The 22,739-nt window shown below is 41.0% G+C and overlaps 2 protein-coding genes and 1 pseudogene across 4 annotated transcripts in view; 2 read left to right on the top strand and 1 right to left on the bottom strand.

Annotated features, from left to right (window-relative positions):
- The first annotated feature begins 2,337 nt into the window (after positions 1-2,337).
- On the top strand, positions 2,338-3,084 carry LOC308496607 (cyclin-I-like; annotated as a pseudogene). Its single transcript has one exon. The product of its transcript is annotated as a cyclin-I-like (transcript).
- A 6,474-nt stretch (positions 3,085-9,558) lies between these two features.
- ZAR1L (zygote arrest 1 like) lies at positions 9,559-17,122 on the bottom strand. 2 transcript variants are annotated; one of them, XM_081045772.1, is made up of 4 exons: positions 15,477-16,162; positions 14,880-14,972; positions 13,293-13,367; positions 9,559-9,874 (listed from the first exon to the last, which is right to left on the bottom strand). In XM_081045772.1, exons 1-4 carry the CDS (start codon positions 16,137-16,139, stop codon positions 9,728-9,730), a joined length of 978 nt encoding a protein of 325 aa, XP_080901898.1. In that variant the 5' UTR covers positions 16,140-16,162; the 3' UTR covers positions 9,559-9,727. The 2 variants fall into 2 exon arrangements, with proteins under 2 accessions (XP_080901898.1, XP_080901897.1); XM_081045771.1 differs by lacking the exons at positions 9,559-9,874; positions 13,293-13,367 and adding an exon at positions 13,900-14,046 and having other exon boundaries at positions 15,477-17,122.
- A 544-nt stretch (positions 17,123-17,666) lies between these two features.
- BRCA2 (BRCA2 DNA repair associated) overlaps positions 17,667-22,739 on the top strand; it is a 57,365-nt gene continuing 52,292 nt past the window's right edge. Inside the window, 3 exon segments of the mRNA XM_081045753.1 lie at positions 17,667-17,814; positions 18,815-18,920; positions 21,053-21,298. Of these exon segments, the coding sequence (XP_080901879.1) occupies positions 18,854-18,920; positions 21,053-21,298 (313 nt within the window). The 5' untranslated portion in view covers positions 17,667-17,814; positions 18,815-18,853.

Below are 22,739 nucleotides of genomic sequence, written 5' to 3'. Positions count from 1 at the left end.
TTGAGCAGGGTTGGTATTAGATCCTCTTTGAAGGTTTGGTAGAATTCACTGGTGAAGCCATCTGATCCAGGACTTTTGCTTTTGGGAAGGTTTTTGATGACTGATTCAATTTCGTTACTGGTGATCGGCCTGTTAAGATTTTCCAGTTCTTCATGATTCAGCCTTGGAAGGCTATATGTTTCTAAGAACTTGTCCATTTCTTCTAAGTTATTAAATTTGGTGGCATGTAGTCCTTCATAGTATTCTTGGATAATCCTTTGTATTTCTGTGGTGTCCGTGATAACTCCAAAGGCAATGGAAGTAGAAACTAAAATAAACAAATGGGATTATATGAAACTGAAAAGCTTCTGCACAGCAAAAGAAACTATTGACAAAATAATGAGGCAACCAACTGAATGGGAGAAGATTTTCGCAAACAGTTCTTCTGATAAGGGGCTAATATCCAAAATATACAAGGAACTCATGAAACTCAACAACAAAAAAACAAACAACCCAATTGAAAAATGGACAGAGGACCTGAAGAGACATTTCTCCAAAGAGGATATACAAATGGCAAATAGACATATGAAAAAATGCTCAACATCGCTAATCATCAGAGAAATGCAAATGAAAACCACAATGAGATATCACCTCACCCCAGTCAGAATGGCTTTCATCAACAAAACAAATAGTAACAATTGTTGGAAAGGCTGTGGAGAAAAAGGAACTCTCATACACTGTTGGTGGGAATGCAGATTGGTGCAGCCGCTATGGAAGGCAGTGTGGAGGTTCCTCAAGAAATTACGAATAGAATTACCATATGACCCAGCAATCGCTCTCCTGGGTATCTACCCCAAAAATATAAAAGCATTTCTCTATAGAGACACGTGTACGCCAATGTTCATTGCAGCTTTGTTTACGGTGGCCAAGACATGGAAACAACCAAAATGTCCTTCGATAGATGAATGGATAAAGAAGTTGTGGTACATATACACAATGGAATACTATTCGGCGTTAAGGAAAGATGATATAGGAGCATTTGTGACAACATGGATGGATCTCGAGAGAATAATGCTAAATGAAATAAGTCAGACAGAAAAAGCAGAGAACCCTATGATTTCACTGATATGTGGTATATAAACCAAAAAGAACAAGACAAACAAATGAGAAACAAAAACTCATAGACACAGACAATAATTTAGTGGTTACCAGAGGGTAAGGGGGTGGGGGGTGGGTGATGAGGGAAAAGGGGATCAAATATATGGTGATGGAAGGAGAACTGACTCTGGGTGGTGAACACACAATGGGATTTATAGATGATGTAATACAGAATTGTAAAACCTGAAAAATATGTAACTTTACTAACATTTGTTACCCAAAAAAACTTTAATTTAAAAAAAAAAAAACAACAACAAAAATCAACCGAAAATCCTAGAAATAAATTTAACCAAGGAGGTAAAAGACCTGTACTCAGACAATTAGAAGACACTGAAGAAAAAAAATTGAAGAAGATACAAATAAATGGAAGCGTATACTGTGCTCATAAGTAAGAATTAATATCATTAAAATGTCCACAGTACCCACAGCAATCTACAGGTTCATTGCAATCCCTATCAAAAATACCAATGGCATTTTTCACAAAACTAGAATAACCTTGAAGGTCATATGGAACCACAAAAGACTCCGAGTAGCCAAAGCAATCCTGAGAAAGAAGAACTAAGTTGGACGTTACACACTGATATCAAACTATACTGTAAAGTTACAGTAATCAAAACAGCACGGTACCCCTCCCTTCCAGCTTTCACCCTAAAAGATGCTGCAGCGCCTCTGTCTTTCTCATTCTCCCCCTTCCCCTTCCTTTTCTTCCTTTCCCCCTTTTCCTCCCTTTCTCCATTTCCCTAGAAGGTGTATCCCCAGTAGGGGCAGAACCAGTTTCACCCCCTCACACCCACCCCTCTACCCAGCCCCCTGCTGCCCTATGGTGAGAGAGAGCCTCCTCCCCGGGCACAAGCTGTGGCAGTTGGGAGAGTGGGACTGGCCGTGGCAGCCTCAGGTCCATGGTCATCATGGAACTAATTCACTGACCAACCCATTTGCCGCAGCTGTGTGTCCCACAGGAGCACAAACTCCCACGCACCCCCAGCCTGGCTCCCCCTCTTCTCCCTCCTCAGTGGGCTCAGTTCTCACACACCTCTCACTGAGGAAAATGGTGGTAAGGGTCCCCCAGATGACCCCGTGTTACTACTGTGAAGCCTACAGCTCCACCAGCGGGGAGAGGGAGGAGGGAGAGGGCAAGGAGAAGAGGAAGAGGAAGAGACGGTATATCAAGCTGGGAGGCAGGCAGATCCTAAGGATATGATGAAGTTTCCAGGGCCTTTGGAAAACCAGAGATTGTATTTCCTGTTGGAAAAGGCAATTTCTTGGGAAGCCCAGATGTGGAAGGTAAATGTGCTGAAAATGCCTACAAATTGGAATGTCTCTCCATCCCAAAGAGATTAAGTGATTTAGTGGCTGGCCAAACTCAAGTGCCAATTCAACCTTTACCCAGAAACATTTGCTCTGGCTAGCAGTCTCTTGCACAGGTTTTTCACTACTGTAACTGCCCATCCAAAATGCATGAGTTGTATTGCAATCTGTTTTTTCCTAGCTGCCAAAACTGTAGAGGAGAAAGAGAGAATTCCAGTACTGAAGGTGCTGGCAAGAGGCAGATTCTGAGGGTGGTCATCTGAAATTTTGAGGGTGGAGAGAATTTTTCTGGAGAAGCTGAATTGCGACCTTCCCACAGCCACACCATGATGGGTTTTGTTCACATCTTCCATGCAACTGCCGTGTCAACAGGCCTGTTACTTTTCAGTTTGCCCAAACAGCCTGTCTCAACCTGTGGCCGTCCTGACTGAGCGCCTACTTCAATACATGACCTGCAACCAACTCCGGCCACTCAAAAGATCCACGCTCTCTCTGGCCCTGCTTCGTCTGACAATGGAGACACTCATTTCCTTACGGTCGACTGCTGCAGAAAGTGCAGGTGAACCCTCCGTCAGGAGTCTGTGGCACGTCGCCTTTCTACTCTGCAGTCTTCCCTGCCTCAGTTCCGTTCATGTCTAGTGTTCCCTGAAGCACACTCTGGTGACCTGGTGACCTGTGACAAAGGAGTGTTCAGATTACATCCCTTCTCTGTCCCAGGCCCAGATTTCTCCGAGGACAACAGCAAATCAAAAGTGCCAGTCAGGGGTACAGCAGCCTTCTGTCATCATCTCCCAGCTGCCAGTGGGGGCAGGCATACCTCTGCCAATTGCTAAGTGCAGGAAACGGAAGTGGATGACTTCTATGATGGAATCAAATGGCACTAGAATGAAGATAATGTTCTGAAAGTGTGGGTTCTGTGTGGGAGGCACTGCTGTATCAGGGCAGGAGGGGCCTGCTTCCCCGTGTCCACTTGCAGCCTGTGTCTGCCATGCAGCTTTCAGCACCAACTGAGGTACTACACTACTCTGGGATGGGAACACAGAAGGCTCTAGAAAGGTATATACCTTATCAGACTGATTTGAAGTGATCCAGGAAAAAAAATCCATTTCCTTGTGCGGCTAATTATAATTCAACATTATTTAACCTTTTTAAAGACCAAAAAAAAAATGTAAAATTCACAAAATCCAATTTTTAAGTAAAAAATTTCTTTGTAGTATTTGTCAGTTTTACCCTTTTCTCTGCTAAAATGTAATGCAGATTGCCATGTCAAATATTCGTTCAGTGGTTTTTTTTTAAGTTCCAAAATTCATAGCTAGCAAACCCTATCCTTAGTGTCCTGACTTAATTTTCCTCTTGCTTTCGCTTGCTTCTTCATTGAATATTTAATGAATTTTATGCATGTTGATCTATAGTCAGACTTCCACAGATTAGGAACCCTCAAAATTATTTTTTAGCAATTTAGGAAACAAATTATTTCAGTTTGACAGCAATATTTTAATCCATGATTCAAATAAATCTGAAAGGATATTTCAAAATTGCCCCATACAAATCAGAGGTGGTAATAGAAAAAGGATTCATTACCACACTGATTTTTGGGTTTGCTTATTTCAATACCTAGAGTTTGGAAACAAAGTTATTGTTTTTATTTTTGTTTACCCTAAACTGTAGCTTAAAGGTGACATGTAATTAGGACACTTAGATTTATTGAAAGCATTTTTGACATTTGTATTAAAAAAAGAATTGTGATAAAGTAAATAAATCAGTAAATATTCTTCTCACCAAAGAAACACATTATGTAACAACTAAAATTTGATATATGTTTTTTGTAACTGATCAGCTCCTTCTCACTTTACAATCAGTGAGAGAGCCTGTCTAGAGGTTGGGGCAGCTCTATGATTTGGGTCTGTAACACGTAACAACTGAATTCAGTATCCTAGTTTTATGCTAAACTATTAGGATTTTCTCAATAAAAGTTATTCCCTCTGCCTCCTGAGCCCACCTATGTATCTCATAATGGCTTCTGAATCCTGAGCTCCCTATGCAGCCTGAATAAGGTGTTGCAGTCAGAACCAATCCTATACTGATGATAAAAGCCTCTGGTAGCAATAAATGTCCTTAAAAAACAAAAAAGAAAAAAGAAAAGCATGGTACTGAAATAAAACAGACACATAGATCAATGTAACAGAATAGTGAGCCCAAAAATAAACCCACACCTATATGGTCAATTAATCTATGACAAAGGAAGCAAGAATATACAATGGGGTAAAGACAGTCTATTCAATAAATGGTGTTGGGCAAACTGGACAGACACATACAAGAGAATGAAACTAGACTACCTTCTTACACCATGCACGAGAATAAACTCAAAATGGATTAAAGACTGAAATGTAACACCCGAAACCATAAAACTCCTAAAAGAAAACATAGGTAGTAAACTCTTTGACATTGCTCTTAGAAATATTTTTTTGGACACGTCTCCTTGGTCAAGGGAAACACAGGAAAAAAATAAACAATTGGGACTTCATCAAAGTAGAAAGATTTTACACAGAAAAGGAAACCATCAACAAAATGAAAAGACAACCTACTGAAGGGGAGAAGATATTAGCCAATGATACATCGATAAGGGGTTAATATCCAAAATGTATAAGGAGCTCATACAACTTAACACCAAAAAGACAGACATTCTGATTAAAAGATGGGCAGAGGACCTGAATAGGCATTTCTCCAAAGAGGACACACAGATTGGCTAACAGACATATGAAAAGATGTTCAATGTCACTAATCATCAGATAAATGCAAATAAAAACCACAATGAGATACCACCTCACACCTATCAGAATGGCTATCATTAATAAACCAACAAACAAGTGTTGGTGAGGATGTGGAGAAAAGAGAACACTTGTGCAGTGTTGATGGGATTGCAAATTAGTGTGGCCACTATGGAAAACAGTATGGAGACTCCTTTTAAAAGTTAAAAATAGAACTACCATATGACCCAGCAATCCCACTTCTGATTATCTGAATACAAAACATTAATTCAAAAAGACATATGCACCCCTATGTTCACTGCAGCATTATTTACAATAGCCAAGATATGGAAGCAACCTAAGTGTCCATTGATAGATGAATAAACTAAGAACATTCATATATACAATGGTATATTACTTAGCCATAAAAAAGAATGAAATCTTGCCATTTTGAAAAACATGGAGGGTATTGTGCTCAGTGAAATAAACCAGAGAAAGACAAGTACCGTATGATTTTACTTACACGTGGAATCTAAAAAACAAAATAAATGTACAAACAAAACAGAAACAAACACTTAGTTACAGAGAACTGAAGTACCAGAGGGGATGGGGATTACAGGGTGGGTGAAAAAGTTTAATGGATTAAGATATACAAATTGCCAGTTACAAAAACAGTCACGGGATGTAAAGTACAGCATAGGGAATATAGTCAACAATATCCTAATAACTAGAGTCAGGTGGGTACTAGACTTACCAGGGTGACCACGTCGTAAGTTATATAAATGTCTAATCACTATGTTACACACCTGAAACTAATATAGTACTGTATGTGAACTGTAATTGCAAAATTTTAAAAAAATGTTTTAAAGAAAAAATGCTCAATATCACTAATCATCAGGGAACTGCAATCAAAACCACAAGGAGGTATCACCTCACTCATCTCAGAATGGCTACCATCAATAAATCAATAAACAAGTGCTGGTGAACATGTGGAGAAAAGGGAACCCTCAGGCACTGTTGGTGGGATTATGGAAAACAGTGTGGAGGTGGCTCAAAAACAATTAAAATAGAACTACCTTATGACCCAGCAATCCCTCTTCTGGGTATCTACCCCAAAATTTTGAAAACACTTATTCATAAGGATATATGTCCCCTATGTTCACTGAAGCATTATGCACAATAGCCAAGACATGGAAACAACCTAAGTGTCCTTCAATGGATGACTGGTTAAAGATGTGGTACATATAAACAATAGAATACTACTCAGCTCACAGATACACAAAGAAGATGAAATATTGCCATTTGCGACAACATGGATGGATCTTGAGTATTATGCTAAGTGAAATAAGTCAGATAGAAAGGAACTTGAAGTGTATGATTTCATTCATTTATGGGATATAAAACAAAAGCAACAACGGAACAAACAAAACAAAAAAAAAACAAACTCATAGATACAAACAACAGAATCGCAGTTACCAGAGTGGAAGCGGGGTGGCAGGAGGACAAAGAGAGTTAAGGGGGTTGAAGTATGGTGATGAAAAGAGACTAATCTTTTGGCGGTGATCACACAATAGAGTATACAGATGTTATATTATAAAGTTGTACGCCTGAAATTTATATAATGTGATTTGACATTATCCCAATAAACTTAATTTAAAAACAGGAAAAAAAAAAACATTTTAACCCAATAATAAATAATTCCATGGATTTTAATATCTCATTCCTGTCTTACTCAGGTAGTTAAACCTGAGATTTACCCCTTCCACACATGCACCAGAATTGTGTAAGTGTGACATTACAGGTACACAATTTGCAACCAAGCATATCTCAAACAGCTCCAAGTCTCAAAACGAGCTCTCAAAGCTATCAGTTACACCTCCCTGATAATTTCAAATTCCCATCACCTGAAATAGTTATTCCACACCTTGCTCTCCCTCCTTAGCCTCCCACCCATTCCTTTCCTACTTGCCTTAGCTGACGATTTTGCTTCACAATTCACTGAATAAATCAATGTCATCTTCTCCCCCAGATCTATAAACCTGACTTTATGTAACTAGCCCAATGTTCTACGTGTTCCATCCTTTTACCTTAAAGGGACTATCACTGCTCCCACTCAGGCCTGATCTCCCCACCTGTGCTCTGGACCCCCATCTCTTCTCCCTTTTCCAAGGCTTTGTTCGTGTGTGTGTCCTCTCCCTGCTGTACCATCAGCTTCTCTCTACTGAATTATTCCCATTAATATACAAAGTCACTCAGTACCTTCCTTTCCCCCAAATGCCCTTCTCACTATCACCAATTTCAGTTTTTTAACAGCAAACTTCCAAAAAGCGTTATCTCTGTTCCCTGTCTTGACTTTACTAAGTCTGGCTTCCATCCCCACCATTCCACCGAAGCTTTCTTTTCAAGATCACCAGTCAACGTGACGTCACAGCAAATCCAGTGGACTTGTCTACATTCCTTCTCACTCACCACAGGCTTTGACTCAATAGACCACTCCCTTCTTCTCAAACTTGTTTTATTATATCTTCGCTTTCATGACAGCATGCGCTTCCTCTATCCCTCTTGACCACCTCTTTTATCTAACTTCTAACTTATCGCTACTCAAAGTGTGATCTAGGGGACTAGCAGCACTGGGAGCTTGTCAGGTTTGCAGATTCACATCCTAGACCTGCTAGATCAGAAGCTGCAGGTAACAAGATTCACCAGGTAACTCCTAGGACTTTATAGTTCCAGAATTATTCACTAAGTGTTGGTGTGCCCCCGAGTCCAGTGCTGTCCTCTCCTAGATCACGTCCAGGTCCATGGCTTTAAACACTGCACATTTTTTATCTTCACATCTCTAGCTCTGACTTCCCTCCATATTCCAGATTCATATACTCAGCCTACATGACATGTCCATTTGGATGTTTCAAATATGTTAAACTTAGTATGTTGAAAACATATGTCCTAGCCCACATCATTACCATGTTTCTCCGAAAATAAGACCTAGCTGGATCATCAGCTGTAATGCATCTTTTGGAGCAAAAATTAATATAAGACCCGGTATTATGCTATATAATATATTATATTATATATTATATTAGACCTGGTCTTATATTATAGTAAAATAAGACTGGGTCTTATATTAATTTTTGCTCCAAAAGACACATTAGAGCTGATGGTCCGGCTAGGTCTTATTTTGGGGAAACACCGTACATAGTTCCACCAAAACAATAACAGCTAAGTTTACTGAGCTCTCAAAATATTACAGGTAATATCCTAAGTATTTAACATGTACCGGAACTGGTACATGTTAAATACTCCTTTAGTCCTCACACCTCCACCAAGAGACAGGTACTATTGGAATCCCCATTTTACAGAGGAGTAATTGAGACAGAGTAACTTGCCCCAATCGTACATCTCTTAAGTATCACACCCAGGATTTGAAGTTGGGTAATCTGACACCAGAATGCACTCCTAACGGTTATACCTCTCAGCTCCATCTGCCCCTAACTCAAAGCAGAAATCTTAAAGTCCTCATTTATTTCTCCATCATCCACTTACAATCTGCACGTTACATTCCTAAGCATTACCTCGAATCCATGGGCTTTTATCCATCTCCATGGCTATCACCCTTGAGCTAGCCATCACTCTGCTCGTGCCTTCATTACCTCCTAACTGGTCTGCCTCCTCCCACTCTGCCTGGCCTTCCATCACAGCAGTGAGTTTGCCAAAGTAAGAATCTGAGCTTTCTGCCTGTTGAAACCCTTTCATGGGCTACCGTGTGCTGGAGCGTGGCCGACAGAGCCTGAGTGACCTGAGCGCAGTCTTCTCCAGCCCACGCCCCACAGTGGCCTCAGGGGCTCCTGCTCATGGGAGGGGCCACATACATCCTCCATCCCCTTTGCTCTTGCTGTTCCCTTGGATCACAACCAATTCCTTCTCTCCCAAGTCCATCATCCTACATCCATCATCTCCATTCTCATGTCGCCTCCTCCCAACCACCTGACCTACTAAAAGGGTCACTATCGTAGCACCCTGTTTCCTTCATAGTACTTACCACATCTGAATCTGAGAGAAAATATAAATGTGATAGTGAAAGCCCTGGAGCAAATGCCTCGTCTATCTGGGTTCAAGTCCTGATGTCCCTGTGAGTGCTGCTTACGTGTTAAACACGTTATTAGGTGTCCTTGAAGGCAAGGATCTTGCCCCTTGATTGTCTCTATGCTCCAAGTGCTTAGAACACCAGCTTGTAAAAGTTCGTCAAATGAATGTGTTCCCTCTTCATTGTCCCCTTCATGTAAGTGACAGCATCTACCATTTCTCAATGCTATATTGATGTTTTTAACTCTGGAGTAACCAATTGATGTGCCTTCATGGTCTTTTTAAATGCATTTATTTTATTCTATTCACACTGTACAATTGTTAAACAACCTACAAAAAGTACAAAAGCCTAATCCATTTTCCAAAACCAGGTCAGAGCTAAGGTGCAAAAGAGAAACAGTACAGTAAGTGACCAGAAGAGTTTGGGTGTCCTGTACAAGTCACACTGCCTGTCACATGATGTATTTAAAGCTGTAAATATTGCCACAGGAGAATTTCTTGTCTTTGCAGCGGCCACACAGTTCCTGGCGATGAGGTTTCCTTAGATCAATGTGTCTTTTCTTTCGAGGAGGACAGGAACAACGAGACTTCAAGCAGATCTTTAGAAAACAAGGAACAGTTTGGACGCTACATGATCAAATTAGTGTTTCAAACACAATCCTCAAACCAAAATACTTCTTTCCACCACACTCCATCCCTGGTATCTTCATCCTCCTTTGACTCCTATGAGAAGTCCAACACCAACTCGTACAAAACCACTCATATCCCATTAAATGCCGTGTATTTGTCAAGATGAGTGAGCAAAGATGATAATTAGGAGACTATCACTGAGCCAATCAAGAAAATATATAAAAATTTTAAAAGTTAGATTTTTTACAGTGTGTCTTCACTATGTAGGTGATCATATTGTGGGTAGGTAGGGGTGAAGGGCAGTGTGTGAGTAGGGAGTGACTTGATTATCTAGAACATTTAAAAACACCAGCACAGTGATTCTCAACCAGCAGTATTTTACCCATCAGCAATCATTTGGCAATGTCTGCAGATATTTTTGTTTGTCACAACTAGGAGGGAGGGGAGTCCTAGAGGGAGCTAATTTTCTTTTCTTTCTAGACATGTCTAATCTTTACTAGAATTTAAAATGTTTTCATAACCATTACTCCATTCTGTCTTCTGATAAATAAAAATCACACTCTATGGAGATTCGTATACTGTACTGGTCAACCCTCCCAACCCTGTCAATCTTTAAAATAGATAATCATGACTCTACTTTTGGCATGTGTTCACAGCCAAACAGAAAAACTCAGTATTTGCCTTTTACACTGTGAAAATAGGCATTTCCATTTTCCAAAAGAGTCTTAAGTGATAATATCAGACGTTGTATTATGTTTGCATCTTCCACTTTCCTATTGATAAGCATGTGTCCTTACAAGACAATTCTAATACCTAACAATTACATGGTGTTTCCTATATGTATTGTTCTAGCACTTTATGTACATTAATTCATTTAATTCTCACAATATCCTTATAAGAAAGTAAAAACTCAATTAAAAAAAAAGTCAGGGTTTTCTCTAAAGGTAGATTTGTTTCTGGCAATGGAGAATTGGATAGTTTTGATCAAGCCTCTTGCTTAGGACACTGGAAAAGCTGAGCTAAAAAATAATGCTTTTTTAAAAGAACTATTTAAAGTCACTAGAGAATTATCAAAGCTTTAGAAAGGAAACCCAGAAATAGAAGTGAGCCTGACATTTGGGACTATTTTCTCTCTAAAGGTATCTGTCAATTGTGGAAGAAGAGAAAGAGGGTAGGAAACTCGGCATGAGTTTAATAAGTTGATAAGGCTGAGGGAGAATCTTAAATATGTCAAAATGGAAGAGCCCTGGAAAACAATTCAATTTTCGTGTTGAGGCCCAGAAAGGCTACAGCCTAAGAACAAGAATGAGCCAAATATTAACCAGCCTTCACAGATACCAAAGCCCAGCTTCAAAACATCTTAACCTTGACTAGAAAATAGTGACCCAAAATTGTTAGTGTCCCTATCTGCCTGATAGAAGCACACAAATATTCTGTGGAAGATACTATTCTAGGCCTCTGTCATCACTGTAATTTTTCATATACAATATCTAGCACTCAATCAGAAATAACCAGTTATATGAGGAGACAGAACAATACATTTGAAAACCAAGGAAAATGAAGAGGATGTCAACAGAATCATAGGGGATGAAGTTAATGAAGTTAATGAAGATACAGATTTTAAGATAATTAGTATTTCCGGCAAAGAACTGGAAGGTTTGTGTGTTTTTTCCAAAAAGACAAAAATGCCAGTACTAAAAAATGCAATAACTGAAATAACTCAGTATATGGGTTTAATAGCAGATTGGAAAGAGCTGAGGGAAGAATTAGAAAAATGGGAAATAGTTTAACATGATATCCAAACTGAAGCAAGGAGAGACAAAAGTGAAGAAAACATAGAAAAGAGCATAAAAGGCCTAAGTGATACGACAAAAGGTCTAATATGAGTAATTGTAAGAAAGTGGGAAAATGGGGTGGCAGTAATATTTTAAAAGATAAAGGTAGATAATTTTCCGAAAGAATACAAAGAAACCAAAACTAGGCATATAATTGTAAAACTGCTGAAAATGAAAACAGAGAGAAATATCTTAAAAGCAAGCAGATTTAAGGAGAGAAAGAGTGAGAGAGATTGTTTCAAAGGAGCTGCAATAAGCCTAACAGCCAACTTCACAATGAAGGTGAGATCTTTCAAGGGCAGAAAGAAAACTACTGCCAACTTAGAATTCTATACTCAGCAAAAATATTCTTTAAAATCTATCCAGCTGAAATAGAATGTGCCACCTTCACTACAGGAAATATTAAAATGTATTCTTCAGGTAAAAGGAAAGTGGTCCCAGATACAAAAAGGAGCTTAGAGCAGGAGAAAAGATAAACGTGGAGCTAAAGCTAAATGAATGACGACTATATAAAATTATGTCTTGTGAAGTTTAAAATTAAAATATACAACAGCAGCATTTAAGTTAGGATTAAGTGATAAGGAGTTAAAGAGTTCTAAGGTCATTGCATTATCAAAGGAGAGGTAAGATTAACAATTTATGTAGACTTGATAAGTGAAGGAATTATGTTGTAATCTCCAGAGTAACCACCATAAGAACACTAAAGAATAATTACTAAGATAATAGAGGGGGGAATAATTCTGTAAAAATCAATTCAAGTGAGCACAAGAAAAAAGAGTATAATAAAATATATTTAAACCCAATTTAATAAGTAATTATATTAAAGAGACTAAATGAGAATGTCAGACTAGGAAATGTAAGGATAGATCATTTATAAACAAGACAAGTTTTTAAAATATCATTTCTAAATAATATTTTAAAATATTGTTAACTAAATGAAAGATTTAAATTAAAAAAAAAAAACAACTCTTGATTATGAAAGTCAACTATGTTACACTTTTCTGAAAAGCTTAAAGAGAACTTTCCTGCCAGCTATTTGAGAAAAAAATCTCATCGAATTCTGTGACTTCCTAGACCGTGGGGACACTGGAATGTGATCACAGCTCTAATAGTAATGGTCTAGACTTGAGTAAGTTATTTTCTTATTGAACTTCAGTTTTCTGCTCTGTAACATGGGGATAACAGCTATCTCTAAATAAACAATGCATGGAAAGCATTTAGCCTAAAGCTGGGGACACAGTAAAAGCTTAATGAAGGTTACCTATTAAATTATTACATCCAAACTATGCACAGGTAACTATGTTTAAGGTAAAACACAACTCTATTCATAAGCACACCAAATAAGGCAACTTAAAAGTAAATTTTTCTCCCATTCCCCTCTCCAAAAAAAACCCAGAAATTAGGTTTTTACCTTAAAATATTATAAAAATTCAAACACATGGAAAATTTAACTTTGCTACACAAATATCCAATCCTAACATTATGCCACAGACGCTTCACGTTCAGAATGGAAACGTTATAGACACAATGGAAGCATTTTTTACAGGCTTACCTGACACTGGATTGCTTCTACTCTATAAGGGTTAAAACTCTTCTGGCACTTGCGACAGAGTTGTTTGAAATAAACCTAAAGAGAAATTTGTCTTTTTTCAAATCCAAGTTTACATGTACCCTAGGCTCCCAGTTTTTAAGTAACCCACTCCCCCACCTTGTAACTTGCTTTTGCCCAACCTCTACCCTGAGGTCTTGAGCTCTTCTAGTGCCATCAGTCACTTTTTTACTCTTTGCACCTCATTTTTCATACCTGTAAAATTAAGGTCCTACTCCTTACTTGTTCTATAATTCTGACAACTACTCAATAATGTACATAAAGTACCACAGTACCAATGGGAAATAACTATTATAACTTTACTCACTGTGCAGGCCAAACCCTTGACCTTCCCCTTTTGCCCTGGTCTATTAGCCCCTGCTTTTTCACTGTTTTCCCCACTATCTGCCCACTGAACTTCAAATTACTTGTAGTTACCCACCAATACACGTGATGTCTAGGTTTTGTACATTTCCTTGCGCACATTTTCTCCCTGCCTCACTTCTCCTTTAAAGTCCTGCTGGGACATCCCGATTTCTTCCCCCCTCGTGTGTTGTTTGGGTACCATGTCCATGCCACAGGTGCCACTGCATTTGTCACCAAATTGCATGTTGTCGCATCACTCCCATCACTCCCTAAATTTCTTGAGGATGAATTCTGTCTGATTCGTTGTATCCTAGTGTCTTGGTGTGTTTGAATTAAGCCCATTGTTTTTCTTCTGGCAAGAGAAGGAAAGTAATTTTAGTTTAATTTAAAAATCCCGCCTCCAGAGTCTAGTAAACAGTTAGTGTGAAGTCACATTTTCATTCAGTTCTTAGCACAACTCTCCGTCTATGGTCCTATAGCTAAAAAGGCAGTGTCTAAAGTGTGACAGCACTGGGGACTCAAATGCTTGTAGACTGTTACAAAATGACGTGCATGTGCTCACTGAAAGGAGGGAGAAACTGCTTAGCCTCTGCCTACAGTTCTCAGACTGAAACTCAAGGCTATGATGTTCAGAGTCTGACTGTTTAGGAAAATCTGGAAACAGACTGGGAAATCTTGCCAGTCTTAGCATGTTTACAACTAATTCAAATAGGGTTGGGGGGAGTGGAGAGGAGATGGAAATCTCTTAGCCTAAAGAAGTCTCTCACAGGCCAACTAACCTTCACAATAAATGATTTCTCTTACAGCCCCACCTTGTGGACAGACAGTGGAAATTTCCTAGAGCTAAGGCCCACACCTGCTCCAAACAAGCCAACTGAGAAATGATTATAGAAACTTCCAATGTATATACACAAGAATAAAAGTTCATCTAAATAATCTTCCATTTTGTCCAACAAAACTACCAAACCCAGCAGAGCACCAGGACATGTTGCAGCAGCCTCAGGAGCTCATGGGGACTGTCCTGTCCGGTCCAGTCCCAACATTTACTGAGCACCTACGATGTGCCTGGCACTGAAGATCAAGACGAGCGAGACGCATTAAGCCACGCCTCACCAGGAAACATTCTTCCTCCACCGCACATCTGTACCACCCCTCCCTCCTCCACGTCCCATTCACTTCGCTCACCTTGTTAGTTCCAGAAATGCACCACACATAAGCACTCTCCCATCTGGTCTTACACTTTTTACAGTGAAAATAGCCATATTTTGTTTCCAAAACCTGCAAATAAAGGAAAGAAGTCTTTCATATTTGTTGGAGGGGAAAAAAGCCAGATCCTTCTTTGCGTGTGGCTTTGTACAGGAAACACAAAAAGGCTCCTGAACCTCATTCACAGCTGTTCTCAAGGTTACATTATTTAGAGCATCTCATCTCTCAAGGGATTCTTCTCGCTGCTGTCGCTCATACTTTTCCAATCCATTTTCCACAATGCTACCAGCAGGCTCCCAAAACACAAATCAGATCACATATTTCACAATTTGAAACCCTTCTTGGTCTCCTCATCCCCAACCAATAGCAATGGTTGCCAGGGTTTAGGTTTGCACGTGCTTAAAGCTGCCACTCTATTTTCCCAAAAAGCTACAAAACATGTAGACCACATTTTCAGAACTTCCTCTCCATCAAATACAGGGAGGAAGCGAGGGAAGATCTTGCTCTTAATGCCCTAGAAAAGAGAACAGAGAGGCTGGGGCTAGCCGCGGACAGGGGAGGGAAGACGAAGTTCACCTGGAATTTGGGTTTCGCGAGCGGGTCCGCAGCGTCTTCCCGGGCCTCCTTGCTCTTCCTTTCCCCAGGACTCGCTGCGTCTTCTTCCCCCAACTTATCTTGCTGCCAGGGTTCCGGCTGCTTGTCCTCCTGCGACCTTGGCCTTGGTGGTAGCGGCTGCTGGCTGGCTTCTGCCGGGCCCGAAATTGCCTTCCTCTCCTCGTCCTCCCCATGCTTCCGCAGCAGCCAGGTGAAGCCCCTGCGGCCTGTCCCTGGAGAACCGACGCCCCAGGCTGGCAGGGGTGCCTTGGAGTCCGTGCTGCCCCAAGGGGAGCGGCTGCACAGAGTGCGAGGCCCCAGCGAGCACTGCACGGACTTGTCCACCCACAGGTTCACCTGCACGCCCACCTCCTTGGTGTGGGGCTTGAACAACCGCAGGCTCAGACTGGGGTTCAGCTGGGAGAGAACGGCCTTAGGCTGAGCCTTCTTAAGAGGGTCCATGCAGTAGTTAGAGGCGTTGGTGGGCACCAGCAGCCCCGGCCTGGCCAGGAAAGTGGGGACACCAATGTTGTGCCTCCAGTCTGGGAGTCTGTGCTCACAGAGCCCAGGCTGGCACAAAGGCAGTGTGTTCCCATAGTGTGTCCCCTGGTACAGGCTGTAGGGAACACGGACAAAGCGCTCCATTCGCTTGCCCGGCACCCAGACACCCGTGCAATATCCGGGTACAGTTTGTATCCCTAGTTCTCTGCCTTCCACCTTCATCCACCCCTCCTTCCTCCTGGTCAAGTTGGTTCAGGTTCATCCCTAGCCTCTCCATTTATTTCAGATTCCGACGGGAGCTGCTGCCTATTACCCTAATTGTAAGTGGGGAGGAGAGTTACCTACCTGCAGACATCTAATTGCCACCTGATTCAAATTGCTCTTCACTGTCTTCGTTCGCTGCTCCTGGTTCTTTTTTTCAAAGCTGTTAATCATTTCTGATTTATTCACACACAAGCTTTAATTAGCAATTCATTCATTTATTCTCAGTGACTGCCATTTTAGAGATCCTGTTTTAAGGTATATAGTAAAACGGACACAAGCAGTAAATTATTTGAGCAGCCTTATACTAGAAGAGTATGAGGAAGAAAGTATATCATGGCAGAGCTCATGAATGGAAAGACCACAGGAGCGAGGGGCATAAAGTTGGGGGGAGGGGGTAGGCAGTGAATATAGTGAAAGAAAATGTATTTCAGAGGGTTGTTTGACATGTCAAAGGTTCTTAGTGCACTCCTAGTGAGGACCCCCCCCAAAAGAGTGGGGGTGAAGCAAATTGTTCTGATTTAGAGGGTAAATGTAGGTAAAATAGCAGGCTAGTTAAGTATGAGGTCAAACTCACTTAAATTGAAACCTGGGCCTCGTTACTAGGCTTCTCCGTCTGACCATACTAACCAATTTATAGGATTATAAGATGTGCTATTACTTCGTAAAGCGAAAAGCAGAGTAACGAGTGTTCAGTAAACTGTAGCCATTAGGTTAGGATCGGAGGCCCGCGTTCCTTTGCTGTTTTGACCTGGAAGATCATAAGCTTTGGGATGTCTCTGTATTGGTAAGGCTTCCTGCTACAGCTAAGGGTTAAAATCAAACTAAAATGACACCTCAGGAACTAAACAGGACCCACCCACCCCTTTTTAAATTAGTTTCAGGTGCACAATGCAACGTCCTAATTAGACGTTTACACCCCTAAGTGATAACCCACCCCGGCTACCACCCTCGTGACATCTCACATAGCTAGTATTACGGCACGGGGACTGCGCTCCCTGTGTTGTACCCGCATCCCTTTGCTGCCGGCTGCTCGCTGCTCAAGAGCCTTCCAGCTGCAAGGCGCCTGAACAGCTGTCACCCCCAGAACCCGCTGAAGGCTCTGTAGCCCATCCAACCAACCAGAAGGACGCCCGCGCCAGGCCGGTCACAGACCGTGAGCGAGGAGATGCCCATCTCCCAGGGCAGTGTGGAGGGGAAGACAGGCACAGCAGGGTGACGGGTACCCTAAGAACGTGAAGGTTCCGGGGAAGCCTGCGGAGTGCAGTAGCTGACACTGCAGGCGTGAGTTAAGGTGGCTTTCACAATTTCTGCAGCAAGCAGACAGGCTGCAAGGTCTCCAACAACCCGCCACCTAGGAGCATCACGTGGCCTAGGACTGACGTCACAGCTCAACCCCCTCCACCCCCCACGGCGCAGGCGGCCGCGAAGGGGGTCCCCCACAGCCACAGACCACGCTGGGGTTTCCTAGGCCTGGCGACTTTGGGGGACGCCCGCTCTGAGGACGGCACAGAGGCCTGCCGGAGGCCCCGGCGCGTGCGAGGGCGGCCGCCCGAAGGTGAGGTGCAGCGAAGGGGAAGGGGTCGCGGTGTGTACACAGGGCGGCCTCTCCGAAGGCTCAAGGAGAAGAGAACGAGCGCTCCAGCCCCACTTTTTGCAGTTCCACAGCGACTGCAACGCGAACGAGGACCCGGTTCCCGCCCCACGGGGCCACTCCGGCGGCCCGGCCATTCTGACTTCCGGGCGGCGCGCGCGCTGCGTGCTGCGTCACAGCGTCAGCGCGTGACGTGTCGGAGAGCGGGCTTTGGCGCTAGCGTGTGAAAGCTGGCCGCGGGGGCGGGGGCGGCGCTGCGCTCGGCTGCGTCTGTGCGGCGGGTGTCCGCCGGGGGAACCCAGGGGTCCGATTGTGAGCCAGGTGTCTGCTCCCGCCGGAGAGAGCTGCGTCTGTGGAGGCGGTTAGTGCTGCGGGGTGGACGCGGGCGCGCGTTCCGCGGTCTCGGGCGGCGGGGGCGCCCCTCATGCCGGTGCGAACTGCGGCCCCGGGGCCCGGATGGCCTCCGCCGGCCCCGCGCTCCCTGGAACCGCGGACCCGCCCTCCTGAGCGAGGTTCGGCCCCTGCCCCAGGCCCCCATTTCCCCGCTTTGGCCCGCCACCCTCTCGGGGGGTCGCCTCCTAGCAGTCCCAGGTGTCCCAATCGGAAATATTCTTCATAAAGTTATTTTACTGGACTGTTGTGTCTTGGAAAGTGTTTCCAGCTTCGGACACACCGTTATCTGCCCTACTTAAGCGCCAGCTGTGAGGATGTGCTGATCTGGAATTGGCAAACGTGGTCTACCTCTAACAGGCGCCCTCGCCGCGCGTGACAAGCGAACTTAATTCAAATTAAGTAATACCAAAAGTGCTGTTCTTGAGTTGCGCTTGCCATTGCAAATGCCTGATGGGACCGAGATAAACAGTTTAACTTTAGGCACGTGCACGTGCCCTCCTCTGAGTGTACCTCAGAGTCACTTAACAAGGACTGCCCCCTGTGAGATGTGTTTTGCTGTTCTCTTTTGCAGACTCATTGACCAAGTGTCGGAGTAATATTGTTGAGAAAAATGCCTATTGGATGCAAAGAGAGGCCAACGTTTTTTGAAATTTTTAAGATGCGATGCAGCCAAGCAGGTATTGGCAGATTTTACAGTAACTAATCAATTACATTGAGCAAATATTTTCGGGAAAATATGTAAATATGCATGCTTGCTGGAAAGAATCCAATCCTTCACATTTTTGTTGACACTGTAAACTGTTCTGTATGGAGTCATAAATCCAGTTAAGAAAATGATCACTCACAGTTAACCAAATGATAAGAAACTGGATAGGACCCCCAGTAGATGAAGAGGAGACCAGCCTCTTGATTAGCAGCAGTAGGAAGAATTGCTTTTAAAGCACAGAACTTATAGCAAATCCGAATCATTGGTAATGTTAATTTATAGCAGAAGTTGTCAGACTTTTTGGTCTCAGTACTCCTTACCCTCTTAAAAATGACTGAGAATCTCAAAGAGCTTTTGTTTATGTAGGTTGCCATGTTAGAAGTTAAAACTAAGAACCTTTAAAAATAATAACTCACCTAAAAATAAAAATAAACCCATTACATATTAACCTGAATAATATTTTTATGGAAAATAACTACTTTTAAAAGAAAATGACATTGTTTTACAACTTTGCCATTATCTTTTATATCTGGCTTAATAGAAGATAGTTGGATTCTCATACCTGTTTCTGTATCTAATCTGTTGTAATATGTTGCTTTGGTAGAAGTCTGAAGAAAATCCAGCCTCACACAGTAATGTAGTTTGGAAAAGAAAAAAGTATTTAAATATCTTCAGTTAATTCTGGGTATTTTTCTTTGATACTACACCAAAACTTAAAGACAAATGGTAATTTCTTAAAAGTTACAATGTGAAATCTGAAACCATATAATGAACTGTTTGTACTCGTATTACATTAAATTCTATCAGTCTTTCTTGCACTTTGAATACATATTTTATCTATATTATAACATGCATTGATCATTTGGAAAATGCCTGTTCTGAATTACACAGATATTCCATATATTGACACATTGCATTAAACCATATTTAAAAAATCATATTTATTAGTACACTGATGAAAAGTCTATTAGTACACTGATGAAAAGTCTTTTAAGGAGGATGTCAACTTCACAGAGGCTGGTAAAGTTTAACAAAACCCTAATTCTCATTTGAAAGCTCACAATTTTTCATTGGCAATAAACTCTGTAATTTTCCCTGCAGTGATAGGCTCACTTCATTCATTTTTGAAAAAAAAGTCTCCTAAACTACCCAAGTCAGAATGACCTAGCTTGTCAGTCATTCTTGCTCGTAAAAATGGCTTTCCATAAAAATAGTGCTAATTCAGCTGACATCTCATCATATGAGTGCTTTTCTAGACAACTATTCTACTTAAATATGCAGAAATCCTTTACGTATACTTTCCATTTTGTCACAGAATGTTCAAAAAGATGTGCTAGAGGATTGGGCATTAATAGAACTAATTTGTACCACTTCATCAAGGACATACTAAGTTAAACTGGCTTTTTGTTTTTGTTTTGTTTTTTTTTAAAGTGAAAGGTGACAGAGAATACAGTGACTACTAGTACAGTTTGTTGACAATGCCTTGACTCATGCAAAGGTGTCGTTAGTTTTCCCACCAGTGGTGCAGATGTCAACGTTGTGAAAAAGACAAATGGTGCCTTAGTATTATTATGAAAACAGTTTTGACCTTATGGACCTCCTGAAAGGGTCTTGGGGCCTTCAACCCAAATGGTCCATAGACCACACTCTGCTATGCTCTTATGGGTGGATAGAGCATAGCAGAAGTTTTGTTATTGCTCTTTAATAGAGCATATTTTTATTCCATTTTATTCATGAGTCTGCATGTTCCTTATACCTATGGATTTGTCACATCCACTTGTGTAGTCTCTATAAATATTTGAATTGTGTCTGGAATGCATTCTTAGGATTTTGTTTCTGAATCATGAATATAGGAAAAAGAAAACTCTAGAAGAACTAATACAGCTAAGAGCTATCTCCTTGTAGCTTTTGTAAACTTTTTATACCTTACTACAGATTCATAAGGGAACAAACGAATGATCCTGTTTAATTGATATGCTTTAACAAAAGTCATCCACAGTCAAAAATCTCAAGTATCCTTTTCTTTATTAGGATCTTTACTGGCTCAGGGCTTTTCCTGTGTCTCTGATTAAAACCAAGGTGGGGTTTTTATTTTTCTTACAGATTTAGGACCAGTAAGCCTTAATTGGTTTGAAGAACTTTCTTCAGAAGCTCCACCTTATAATTCTGAAACTGCAGAAAAATCTGAATATAAAATCAGTTCTGAATCAAACCTATTTAAAACACCACAAAGGAAACCTTATCATCTATTGGCTTCAACTCCAGTAATATCCAAAGAACAAAGAGGTCTAACTCTGCCACTGTACCAGTCTCCTCTTAAAGAATTAGATAAAGGCAGGTTAGATTTAGGTAAGTACTGTGATGCAGCCTAGTGAAAAATGTGAATTCAGACAAACCTGTGTTCAGAATCCCAGCTCTGTCATTAGCTGTGTCATGTTAGTCACATCAATCTCTCTGGCCTCACTTTCCCCACCTAAAAATGGAGATGATGAAAATGATATCCGATAAGTTTGGATTTAATAAAATAACGTAAGTACTTAATAAATGCTCCTTTTCCTCCCACCTTTGATTAATACATCCTGTCTACTGAAACTTGCTAATTATATCATTCCTATACAAAAAAAAAACCTAGGCCTTGTTTTGATGTTAATTAAACTATATTTCTGCAGCCAAAGGACAGATTATTTTTATCAATTTTCTATAAATGTCCTTTGATTTGGTAGCAGTTCCCCTACGTGTCAGATATTTCCAATCAATCATGTAATAAGATTATGTATTCAGTCATTGAAATACTTATTACCTGCTTGAGTTAACTAACATCCTCTCCTTTGGAATATTATCTCTAATAAGGGAAATTCACAGTACACAGATAACGAATAATCTAAGGTTGAGTGTGGTACATGTCAAAAGAAAAATACAATGAGTTGAGAAGAAAGCATAAATAGTATTGGAGGAATTTGGAAGTGATTCATTTGAATTAAATCCTGAAGGATAGGTGAGATTCAGAAACTTGAAAATGGGATAGAGTAATAGTGTTCTATGCAGAGGGAAGAACATAAGGAAGACTATGTTAAGAGAATAGCAAATACAGATTGTTTGGAGTGTTGAGTCTGACAGGAACCAATGAACAACCTAAGACTAAAAAGAACAGATTAGAAGGAGGCATTGAGTGCCAGGCTAATGAAATTGAATTTATTTGATAGATTATTGAGCAGAAAGCTCACATCCAAATTTGATCATGCTACTTCCCGCTTCAAACCTTTGATTACCTACCTCCCTTTTGCCCTCATAAAATCCAGATTCCTTAATATGATTACAAGGTCCTTTATCATCTGGTCTCATCGTGCCATAATCCCCCTCCCACCATCCTCAATTTACCATTCATTCATACTGAATTTCTTTTTGAGACCATGGCTCTGGCTAATTGTGCAGAAGTTCTTCCTTTTTGTCTAGCTGACTTAGATTCATCTTTCAGTGCTCACTTCGGCAGCACATGTGCTAAAATAGATTCATCTTTCAGATCTTCATTTACTTTCCAGGGAAGAGATTTACATAAGCAATTATAGTGTGATAAATGCTATGAAAGAAGAAATTAATGGTACTAGAAAATATGCATACAAAGGAGATACAGTTAATAGGCAAAGATTTCTTTGTATGTTATTGGATACTAAGTGGCATACACACTGAGTATTCAGGAAATGTTTGTAGAAAATGAAGCAATTTGTATTGCTTCAGAAAGCTGGTTGACAGCTGTCTTGGGAGATGTATTTTTCAAAATGTGATGCCTGGA

The sequence above is a fragment of the Rhinolophus hipposideros genome (assembly GCF_964194185.1).
Source record: "Rhinolophus hipposideros genome assembly, chromosome: 4".
NCBI lineage: Eukaryota > Metazoa > Chordata > Mammalia > Chiroptera > Rhinolophidae > Rhinolophus > Rhinolophus hipposideros.
The sequence above is the reverse complement of the archived record's forward strand: the minus strand, read 5'-3'. Positions and strand labels throughout refer to the sequence as shown.

Coding starts and splice junctions, on each gene's coding strand:
- ZAR1L (XM_081045772.1), bottom strand. CDS start 16,139: ATGGAGCGCTTTGTCCGTGTTCCCTACAGCCTGTACCAGGGGACACAC. Junction 14,973..15,476: donor TCGCGAAACCCAAATTCCAG/GTGAACTTCGTC, acceptor CTTTATTTGCAG/GTTTTGGAAACAAAATATGG. Junction 9,875..13,292: donor TAGAAGCAATCCAGTGTCAG/GTAAGCCTGTAA, acceptor TGTTTTCTAAAG/ATCTGCTTGAAGTCTCGTTG.